This window comes from Musca vetustissima, unplaced genomic scaffold (genome assembly GCF_032173495.1).
Source record: "Musca vetustissima isolate MV318-11 ecotype Yass unplaced genomic scaffold, APGP_CSIRO_Mvet_v1 utg117510, whole genome shotgun sequence".
Lineage (NCBI taxonomy): Eukaryota > Metazoa > Arthropoda > Insecta > Diptera > Muscidae > Musca > Musca vetustissima.
This window is the reverse complement of record NW_026886261.1, coordinates 13711-25430: the sequence shown is the minus strand read 5'-3', so window position 1 is coordinate 25430 and position 11720 is coordinate 13711. Positions and strand designations below refer to the sequence as shown.

Sequence of the window (11720 nt, the reverse complement as noted above, 5' to 3'; positions counted from 1 at the left end):
GACCCAACTACCACAGAACTCTATCTTTCTGTGAATTTTTATTCCGAGCCTGGGCAATATTTCTTAATATTTGCACCCTCTTGCCCGATTAGAGATCAACAGCTCTTATTTAAACTGAAATATTTTCTGAAAATTTTTAATATTCGGTACATGTCCATATTCCACTCCCAGTGGGTTGTGTTGTGATGTTGGCTTATAATTGTGGCATATATATCGACTCGAAAAAAACACAAAAAATTAAGTTTTCGGCCCACTTTATCCCAAAATTATTATCTGATCATCACCGAATATTATAGGCGTTGGCCTTGACCATAACTGGAACCTCATGGAACATTTTAAAGCGATAAGCGCTATATTTTCGCCCTCTAGTGTGATAATGGGTTACTAAATAATATCTGAGTAGGTAAGCACCTGTAAATATTTACGCGTTACTCCGACATCCGAGTACATACAACCATAAATTTGGTATCAATTTAAAGGTCAATCACTCCTCTTGGATATACTGTGAACTTCTTGGGTCTATGTCCTTTAGGGGCAAATATATACGCCATAGAATACAAATTTTGTAATTTTTCACATAAAAGTTTGGGTCCATTTGACCCGCTAATTATTGACCAATCTTTATCAAAACAGGCATGCTTATTCTTTATTCGCGACGTTCGGGCCATAATTGTGGCCTCTGGAGCGACAAGAAAAACCGACAAAAATTTAGTATTTGGTCCATTTCATCTCGTAAATATTAACCAACCTTTACCAAAACCAATAGGTGTCTTCATTGGCCAGAACCCAAAATTTGGTTATTAACTGTGGCCTGTATCGTGTTTACAAATTATAATGGACCCACGAACCCACATGTCTAGATCGACTCAGCTAGTCGAAAAAATACGTTTAAAAAAATCCACGCCTTATATAGGCCCTTGAAAAATTCGTGAAAATTGGTCAATAACTGTGGCCTGTATCGTTACAAATTATAATGGAAAGACGGGCGGACGGACCCACATGTCTAGATCGACTCAGCTAGTCGAGATATGACGATCGGTATACTTAAAGGTGGGTCGAGGACCAATATTTCGCGGCGTTACAAACTCTTGGGGCTGCACAAACCTATAATACCCTGACAACATAGTTGTGTAGGGTATAAAAATCCACGCCTTATATAGGCCCTTGAAAAATTACGTTTAAAAAACTCCACGCCTTATATAGGCTCTTAAAAAATTTCGTTTAAAAGATCCACGCCTTATATAGGCCACGCCTTATATAGGCCCCTGAAAAATTACATTAAAAAAAATCCACGCCTTATATAGGCCATTGAAAAATTACGTTTATAAAATCCACGCCTTATATAGGCCCCTAGAAAAATTACGTTTAAAAAAATCCACGCCTTATATAGGCCCTTGAAAAATTACGTTTAAAAAAATCCAAAAATCCAATCAAGGCTCTTGAAAAATTACGTTTACAAAAATCCATGCCTTATATAGGCCCTTGAAAAATTACGTTTAAAAAAATCCACGCCTTATATAGGCCCTTGAAAAATTACGTTTAAAAAAATCCACGCCTTATATAGGCCCCTGAAAAATTACATTAAAAAAATCCACGCCTTATATAGGCCATTGAAAAATTACGTTTATAAAATCCACGCCTTATATAGGCCTCTGGAAAATTTACGTTTAAAAAAAATCCACGCCTTATATATGCCCTTGAAAAATTATATTTAAAAAAATCCACGCCTTATATAGGGCCTTGAAAAATTAATTCCACGCCGTATATAGGCCCCTGGAAAAATTACGTTTAAATAAATGCACGCCTTATATAGGCCCCTTGAAAAATTATGTTTAAATAAATGCACGCCTTATATTGGCCCCTTGAAAAATTATTTAAAAAAAACCACGCCTTATATAGCCCCCTGGAAAAATTACGTTTAAAAAAATCCACGCCTTATATAGGCCCTTGAAAAAAATATTTTTAAAAAATCCACGCCTGTTTATAACCCCCAAAATTTTTTTAACAAATCTCTTTCGGTTTTAGGTCTCAGAAAAATGTTTAATAAAATCCACAGCCTATTTGTTATTTCCTTTGGGCTCCATGGCGTATAACTAACGTCACCACGTATACGCACGGTAGCACCCAAAAGAAATTTTCTTTGTTTTTTCGCTATTTAAATATTTTTTTCAAAAAATTTCAATTATCATCACATTAAACTAAACTTTAAAAATTTTTTATTAATTCCCACTACCACCGCGAGAAAAATAAAATTCGAAACTAGGTTCTGCAAACTTTCTACTCTAATTTTTAATTAAAATAATAATATGCATTTTTTCGGCTGTTCTCTCTCTCTCGATTTACACTTAAAAATTATTCAAATATTTACACAAAGTTGGCCGAAAAACATAAACATTTGGAAACTAAACAACCAACGAGCCGAGCGAGTGAGCGAGCGAACGAATCGAGTCAGTGAGTTATTTAAATACCTACTTCCGGTGAATTTGGGTTGAGCCTGAGAGGAAGCGAGTGAGGAAGGACGAATGTGTGAGTGCTTGCAGTGCATTTCCTTTTACTGGCTCAACAGTTTTTTTTTCTAAAAAAAATAGAAAAATCAACATTCTTTACAGGCTGCTATGGCAACAAAATATGTTTTGCCAGAGTGCCACTTCAGGAGAAATGGTAAAAAAATAGAAAATCCTACAGGGAACGATTGCCATTCATTAGAATGGCCCATGGAGGAAAAATGTGTGAACCAGAAATCATCATAGCCTGAAAATATTTTAGTCAAGAGATAAAAAATTCAAGTTTCATTTTAATATAATTTTTATTTTTGGCTTTTTACACCGCCAGAAGTAGGTTCGGTTGTTGATGACTATGCTCCTAGGAGGTTAGGAAGAATTTTCGTATCCAAAACATTTAACGAAAATAAGTTATTTTTTCTTCACATTCTTTATCTACTTTAGGATGTTCTTCTTCCTATTTTTTCGCCTTCGTTTTCTTCTGCTTCTATCTGAAGCCATTGGCCTAGCAACAGGAAACTTGTTAAGTTTGCCCTAGCAGCAGCAACACCAAACCCTTCCCATCTGCCTTTATGAAAAACTTTTGATTTAAACAAATCTTTTGGCCAAAGTTTTCGGTTGCGTTTGCTTTTCCTTTTTAAACTTGAATTTTGTTGCAAGCGTATTTTTTTCGCAGGGAATTTGGGTACAGGAAGCAAAGAAGAAAAAACGAAAAGCAACTTGTTTTCTTCTTGAACTCCCCAATTGCCGAGGGAGACTTATTTAAGCGAACTAATGCAAAGAAAACGACAAAGAATACGAAACATCAGAAAAACGAGAAAATCAAATGAAGAAGAATAGCATTGAAAGATGTGCTCCGCAAAAAAAAAATCCGGATGGTATGGTAACGATGAATTACAAAACTATGAAAATAAAGTGAACAGTTCTCTTCTATACCGAAGTTGTAAATTAAATGCGAAGGACAATTTTTTTGGGAGGAAAAATAAAATAAAGGAAGGAGGATAGGAATTTATAGGGAAACTAAAATACATTTTTAAAGGTTATAGCAAAAGCGTTCAATTAAAAAAATAAAAAAAAATTTTATATTCCTCATTGAGCTACCATGCGTATACGTGTTGACGTTAGTTATACGCCATGGAACCCAAAAGCGGATAACAAACAGGGTGTGGATTTTATTAAACATTTTTTCTGAGACCTAAAACCGAAGGAGATTTGTAAAAAAATTAAGGGATAGAAACAGGTGTGGATTTTTTAAAAGGTAATTTTTCCAGGGCCTATGTAAGGCTTGGATTTTTTTTAAAGTAATTTTTCAATGGCCTATATAAGGCGTGGATTTTTTTAAACGTAATTTTTCAAGGGTCTTTATAAGGCGTGGATTTTTTTAAACGTAATTTTTCCAGGGGCCTATATAAGGCGTGGATTTTTTAAACGTAATTTTTCAAGGGCCTATATGAGGCGTGGATTTTTTAAAAATAATTTTTTAAGGACCTATATGAGGCGTGGTTTTTTTAAAAATAATTTTTTAAGGACCTATATGAGGCATGGATTTTTTTAAACGCAATTTTTCAAGGGCCTATATAAGGCGTGGATTTTTTTAAACGTAATTTTTCAAGGGCCTATATAAGGCGTGGATTTTTTTAAACGTAATTTTTCAAGGGCCTTTATAAGGCGTGGATTTTTTTAAACGTAAGTTTACAAGGGCCTATATAAGGCGCGGATTTTTTAAACGTAATTTTTCCAAGGGCCTATATAAGGTGTGGTGCGCAAGATACATTTCGAACTTAACTTTTCAAGGGGCCTATATAAGGCGTGGATTTTTTTTAAAAGTAATTTTTCAAGGGCCTATATAAGGCGTGGATTTTTTTAAACGTAATTTTTCAAGGGCCTATATAAGGCGTGGATTTTTTAAAAATAATTTTTCAATCGCCTATATAAGGCATGGATTTTTTTAACGTAATTTTTCAAAGGGTCTATATAAGGCGTGGATTTTTTTAAAATTAATTTTTCAAGGGCCTATACAATGCGTGGATTTGTTTAAACGTAATTTTTCAAGTGCCTATATAAGGCGTGGATTTTTTAAGTATTTTTCCAGGGCCTATATAAGGCGTGGATTTTTTAAACGTAATTTTTGCAGGGACCTATAAAAGGCGTGGATTTTTTTAAACTTAATTTTTCAAGGGCCTATATAAGGCGTGGATTTTTTTAAACGTAATTTTTCAAGAGCCTATTTAAGGCGTGGATTTTTTTAAACGTAATTTTTCAAGTGCCTATATAAGGCGTGGATTTTTTAAACGTAACTGTTCAAGGGCCTATTTAAGGCGTGGATTTTTTTAAATGTAATTTTTCAAGAGCCTATTTAAGGCGTGGATTTTTTTAACTTAATTTTTCAAGGGCCTATATAAGGCGTGGATTTTTTTAAACGTAAATTTTCCAGGGGCCTATATAAGGCGTGGATTTTTTAAACGTATTTTTTCAAGGGCCTATATAAGGCGTGGATTTTTTAAACGTAAATTTACCAGGGGCCTATATAAGGCGTGGATTTTTTTAAACGAATATTTTTTCAAGGGTCTACACAAGGCGTGGATTTTTTTAAACGAATATTTTTTCAAGGGTCTACACAAGGCGTGGATTTTTTTAAACGTAAATTTACCAGGGGCTTATATAAGGCGTGGATTTTTTAAACGTATTTTTTCAAGGGCCTATATAAGGCGTGGATTTTTTTAAACGTAAATTTACCAGGGGCCTATATAAGGCGTGGATTTTTTTAAACGTAATTTTTCAAGGGCCTATATAAGACGTGGATTTTTTTAAACGTAATTTTTCAAGGGCCTATAAAAGTCGTGGATTTTTTTAAACTTAATTTTTCAAGGGCCTATATATGGCGCGGATTTTTTTAAACGTAATTTTTCAAGGGCCTATATAAGGCGTGGATTTTTTAAACGTAATTTTTTAAGGGCGTAATTTTTCAAGGGCCTATATAAGGCGTGGATTTTTTTAAACGTAATTTTTCAAGGGCCTATATAAGGCGTGGATTTTTTTAAACGTAATTTTTCAAGGACCTACATAAGGCGTGGATTTTTAAACGTAATTTTTCAAGGACCTACATAAGGCGTGGATTTTTAAACGTAATTTTTCAAGGACCTACATAAGGCGTGGATTTTTAAACGTAATTTTTCAAGGACCTACATAAGGCGTGGATTTTTTTAAACGTAATTTTTCAAGGGCCTATATAAGGCGTGGATTTTTTTAAACGTAATTTTTCAAGGGCCTATATAAGGCGTGGATTTTTTTAAACGTAATTTTCAATTTAATTTTTCCTTTAAGTATACCGATCGTCATATATAGACTAGCTGAGTCAATCTAGACATGTGTGTGCGTTCGTCCGTCTGTCCACTATAATTTGTAAACACGATACAGGCCCCAGTTATGGACCGATTTTCACGAAATTTTGCATGTAAAATGTGTTGCGGCCAATGAAGAACCCTATTGTGCTTGGTATAGACCGGTTAAAATTAAGGTATGAAATGGACCACAAAATTTTATTTTTGTCTGAATTTTTGGTGCTGTAGAGGCCGCAATTATGGTCCAAACATTGCGAATTTTTGCATGGGGAAGGTAACCGGGCCAAAGAATAAGTACACATGTTTTAATAAAGATTGATCAATATTTAGCGCGACAAATGGGCCCTGACTTTTGTATGAAAAATGGCATAGATTTACCCCTGAAGGACTATCATCATATCTCGACTAGCTGAGTCGATGTGTCCCTCTGTCCATTATAATTTGTAAACACGATACAGGTCACAGTTGTGGACCAATCTTCACGGACCAATGTTGCATGTAGGACCGATTCTGGCCAATGAAGACCCCTATTGTGTTTTATAAAGATCGGTTAAAATTTAGGGGGTGAAGTTGACCAAATACTTAATTTTTGTCGGTTTTTCTGCTCGCTCCAGATGCCGCAATTATGACTCGAACATAGCGAGTCATAAATCAAAACATTTACATGTTTTGATGAAGATCGGTCAGTATTTAGCGAATCAAATGGACCCAGGCTTTTGAGTGAAAAATGGCAAACTTTGTATTCTGGGGCGTATATATTTAAACCTGAAGGACATATACTCGATAAGTTGATAGTATATCCAAGAATCGTGGTTGACCTTTAAATTGGTACCAATTACATCGGTGTATGCACTCGTATGTATTAGTTATATATAAATATTTAAAGGTGTCTATGTGTCATAATATTGTTTCGTATTATAATTACCCCACTAGAGGGCGGAAATATCGCGCTGATCACTTTGAAATTTTACATGAAGTTCCGGTTAGTGTGCAATTATTATTAATTTATTCACGCCTCTTGTTGACTCTTGAAAAACATTATATTATAACCCACGTTCTTATCAAATTTTAATTGTTTTTTTTTACAAAATTTATGCTTCGTTTAGACCTCGAAACATTTTTTTAAATCAAATTACCTTAATAAATGTGAATTTCTTTATTTCAAAGAAATAAAATGAACTTACCTTTAACAGCTTCATTTAATTTTGGAATTTTTAATGTTGTTTTCATGGTTTTTATAATATTATAATATTTTCTAACATAACCTGCATTTATCTTTCCCTTGACGCGCACTGTAGTCCAACATGATCATGTCTCGTTTTTTACTGTCACATTAGAATTTCTTGTCCACTATAACACATTCCTAAATACACCAACTACAACTCTCCTGATGTTGGCGCTCTTTCCGTTATGTGTTGGCAGGGAGAGAGAGAAAGAAAGAAACGGAGAGGCACTTCTCCATCTTGGCAATAATTCAATAATAATTCATTCCACAAAGTAGTCTATGCCAAATGCAGTAGTTGTTATTGTAATATTGCCTAAGAACATTTTTGTTGTTGTTGCAGTTCGCAATTAACACCCCTTGCTCCCCCTTTGGAAAGGAAAGAATAAATGATGGGTGACAGTGATTTCTTGTTGTCCGCAATTGGTTTTCACCACATCTCTTTGTCATTTACACATTTGCACTCTCACTGCCACTATTCTCTCTGTAGTCCGTCAGCGGTTGGTAAAACAAAAACAAATATTTTTGGTGGCCATCGACTTTTACACGAAAAGACAAATACATGTTTTTGGTCAAAATTATGAAGGCTTGCAAAAAAAAAAAAAAAAAAAAACACAATTAATACACATTTATTTTATATAGAATTTACTAGCTTATGAAATATATTTATTTTTTTAATTATTTTACACAATTCATTGCATTTTATTTCACAATTCCACGGAGCCTTTCACGAAAATAAACCGACGATATCTTAAGTCAAACGAAAACTAACTCCAATTGGAAAGAAGAATAAAACTGTCCAATGAGAGCATGCACGGGGTTCTCATTCAACATGCAATACACTCAGTAGCCATTTTTTGCCAAAGAGCCTGTACGAATATCAGTAAGTGAGGGAAAAGAGAGCCAAAATGGCTGGTTTGTTGAAATTCTCTTGCAATTCTCTAACTCCAATTTGAAAGAAAAACAAAAAAACTGTTCAACGAGAGCAGAGTTGAACAAAACTAAATTAAGCGTAAAGGTGGGATCACATGATTGTCGCAATGCGCCAATTTAAACCAATTTTTATTGTCCAAAGTTTTACTACAATAAATAAATTGTCACAATCAAATTCTCTGCGGTCACATGATTGTCCAACTTTTCATAAATTTGATTGCCGCATATTGTCTCAAAACCATCAAGTGACAATTATTGTCCAACTTCAGTCACACGATTGTTCTACTACACGGCAAATATCAGAAGCAGCTGCTATGTGTCAAAGTTTGTTTATTAAAAATGTTAAAGCATTTAAAAATTTGTTTTATTAAGATGTGTTCTTTAAAAAAAAAGAAAATTGCAGCAGCTATAATTATGGTGTGTGCATTTGACGATGAGAAAAATGAAAGGAAAGAAAAGAAAAAAAAAGTAAATAGAAGTACGTGGGTCAGAGAGTGGCTCACAAAAAGAAGCACTGATGGTGCATATGACAAAACATTAATGGAATTCCGGGAAATCGAAAACCAAAAGTTTTTGTTTAAAAATTTTATCCGGATGGATGACGAAACGTTTATCGAATTGTTGCAACTAGTGTCACCATATATTAAAAAACAAGACACAAACATGCGAAAGGCTATTCCCGAACAAATACGCTTAGCTGTGACACTTCGATTTCTTGCATCTGGTGACAGTTATAAAAGTCTTTCGGTCTTCTTCCGTGTTGCCCCAAATACCATATCACTTTTCGTACCAATTGTTTGTGATGCTATTTATAAAGCGTTAAAAGGTGCATACATAAAGGTATGAAAAATCTAAATACACACATATTTATGCTTTTTAATTGACTTATTATTTCTTTTGATATGTATGTAGATACCATCCACGCAGGAAGAATGGAATGTCGTTGCTTTCAAATTTAACAAACTATGGAACTTCCCGAACTGCATAGGGGCGGTTGACGGCAAACATGTGCAAATTATAGCACCACCTAATTCAGGAAGCACCTTCTATAACTATAAAGGTACACATAGTATAGTGCTAATGGCAGTTGTTGATGCCGAATACAACTTTTTATACGTTGATGTTGGCTGCAATGGTCGTGTGTCGGATGGTGGAGTCTTTGGAGACTGTACTTTTCAACGTGCTTTAAACAATAATGAGCTAAATTTGCCACTTCCAAAACCATTGCCAGGTCGTCAAGCAAATGTTCCATTTGTTTTGGTTGCGGATGATGCTTTCCGCATGCAGAAACATTTGCTGAAGCCATATCCTGGTAAAAGTTTATCTGCAGGGCAGAGAATATTTAACTACAGGCTATCGAGAGCACGACGTGTTGTAGAAAATGCATTTGGCATAATGGTCAAGCGATTTCAAATTTTTTCACGCCCTTCCAAGCTTAATGCAGAGAAAACAACCTCTACAACTCTAGCTTGCTGTGCATTACACAATTTTTTGTTAAAAAAAAATTTAAATTATACAACGTCGTTGCTTGTTGATCGCTACGATGAGGACGGTGCTTTAATTCCTGGTACATGGCGAAATGACTTCCCACTAGATGCTGTGAGTGGAACAGAAAATGTTCCAAGTTCTTATATAACAAGTGAAGCAAAGGCTGTTCGGGATGAAATGGAAAAGTATTTCATGTCTCCTATTGGAGAATTGAGCTGGCAATATAAAAATATATAAATAATTTTATATATCAAATAAAATTTAAACTTTAATTTAAAATCAGAAAATTTACTAGTTTTATTTAATTCATTTTTAGTATCTAAAAAAATACGGACTAGGAAGGTACTTCAATATTGCAAACAAAATAACAAAACAAAAACTTACATATACATACTATAAAAATTCAATTTAAAAAATGAAATATAACGCAAAAAATTTATCAAGGCTTAATCATCTTCTTCAGCTTCCAAAGCTGCATCCATTACGACTTTGACAAGCTGGAAATGCAGTTTGTTCGCAGCCTTCTTGTTTTTCTTGGCAATTTCTCGCATTTGTGATGCCAAATACATCCCAATCGCGTGCCAATTATCTTCCTCCGCATCTAAACACTTAACTGCACGCTGCAAAATGTCACTTTTGTCTACCTTTACAATCTCAGCAGCGGCATGTTGTGAAGTACTTCCAGAGTCATCCAAATCTAATGTTGACACTGTACTTGACATTTTTGACACAGAGTGGTCGTTGTAAAATTGCATTGCAGACCAATGCGGCCAATGTGGTATGGTATTTTCGGCTCCCTGACCAGATTTTGATTTTAGTTTTTTTTTTACATTTTGAAAGGCCGTTTTAATGTTGCACCATTTGGCCTTGCAGTCTTCCACCGTGTGCCCTGTACACATTTTTTCAATTTCCCGCCATGCCTGCTCCCGTTTATTCCTATCTTTGTACTCGGTGGATGAATACTGCCAAACACATGGATGCTGTTCCACAGCTTGTATCAGCTCCTGTATTGCAGTGTAGGTCCAGGAACAAATTACACTTGGTTTTTTTCTTTTTTTCGGCACAGGTGTTTCTGGTTGCTGATCGGGGGAAAAGAACTCAAGCTCAGCTGAATTTTCGTATACAATGCAATCACCGAATTCCATATTAAAGCTGCAAATACATAATATGAACATAATTATAGCAAATACAACAATTTAAATTAACTTTACTTTACTTACGACAAAGAAATGTTGACGGTACAAACACAAGAAAAAATATTATTTAAAAAAAATCAGGTTATTGACGCGTATTGTCTTCTTTGATTGACGCACTAGAAAACAATAAATATTGACGCATTTTTCAACTTTAAATTTGCGCAAGGTTGTCTATTAACAGTTCACACGATTGTCGTACCAGAGTTGTATTTGATTGCCGCAAATCAGCACAATTTATTTTTGATTGTCGCATTGGACAATAAATTGTGCAATCACACGATTGGCATATAAAATGCACCAATAATTGGCGCATTGCGGCAATCATGTGATCCCGCCTTAAGTGTGTGAGAGCGTAATTGAGAGAAAATCATCAAAAATGACTGTCCAAAAGAGAAAACGTGTCTAGCTGTCACCTCTATCAATGATGGGCAAAATTTCTCTTAAAAAATTGTTAAGGGAAAATAAAAACATAAATAATTCTACGGAATTTAATTAATTTAATATTTTTAAAACATAAATAACATCTTAGGAAGTTCAAAAAATAAATTTATTCAAAAATTCCGGAAAAATTGTTATTAAGGTTTATTTTTGTTTTAACATCAAAAAATGTTAAGAGAACGCATCAACGCTGGTGTGTACGTCTGCCCAACTATGCCTCTATCCTACTATTTTGTGGATTAGTGAACGATAACATGCACGGGGTTCTCATTCTACCATTCAATGCACTCAGTCGCCATTTTTTTGCCAAAGAGCCTGCACGAATATCAGTAAGTAGCTGGTTGTTGTAATTCTCTTGCAATTTGTACAATAACATGTTTCACAAACAAAGAAGGCTTTAGCATTTTTGTTTTGCAACTTTGATAGCTATTTTATTTTAACTACAACAACATTAACGCATTTTTTGTGTATATAATTAATTAATTAATTTATTTAATACACTTATTGATTAAATTGTTTTCATAATAATTTCCATTTTGTTTCACAATTCTGCGGAGACTTTCGCGCAAATAAACTGAACAATTATAGAGGCACACGAAAA

General features: G+C 34.4%; 2 protein-coding genes across 2 annotated transcripts; one reads left to right on the top strand and one right to left on the bottom strand.

Annotated features, from left to right (window-relative positions):
- The first annotated feature begins 8085 nt into the window (after nucleotides 1–8085).
- Nucleotides 8086–9722, top strand: LOC133333787 (uncharacterized). Its single transcript, XM_061542077.1, has 2 exons — nucleotides 8086–8837; nucleotides 8910–9722. The coding sequence occupies exons 1-2, from the start codon at nucleotides 8337–8339 to the stop codon at nucleotides 9720–9722; spliced, it is 1314 nt and encodes a 437-aa protein (XP_061398061.1). The 5' UTR covers nucleotides 8086–8336.
- A 209-nt stretch (nucleotides 9723–9931) lies between these two features.
- Nucleotides 9932–11009, bottom strand: LOC133333788 (uncharacterized). Its single transcript, XM_061542078.1, has 3 exons — nucleotides 10881–11009; nucleotides 10706–10797; nucleotides 9932–10637 (listed from the first exon to the last, which is right to left on the bottom strand). The coding sequence occupies exon 3, from the start codon at nucleotides 10628–10630 to the stop codon at nucleotides 9932–9934; it is 699 nt and encodes a 232-aa protein (XP_061398062.1). The 5' UTR covers nucleotides 10631–10637; nucleotides 10706–10797; nucleotides 10881–11009.
- Nucleotides 11010–11720: the final 711 nt, after the last annotated feature.

Excerpts from the sequence above, each read along its gene's own strand:
- LOC133333787 (XM_061542077.1), top strand. The coding sequence starts at position 8,337 with ATGTTAAAGCATTTAAAAATTTGTTTTATTAAGATGTGTTCTTTAAAA. Across the intron at positions 8,838-8,909 it reads TAAAAGGTGCATACATAAAG|ATACCATCCACGCAGGAAGA; the intron begins GTATGAAAAATC and ends ATATGTATGTAG.
- LOC133333788 (XM_061542078.1), bottom strand. The coding sequence starts at position 10,630 with ATGGAATTCGGTGATTGCATTGTATACGAAAATTCAGCTGAGCTTGAG.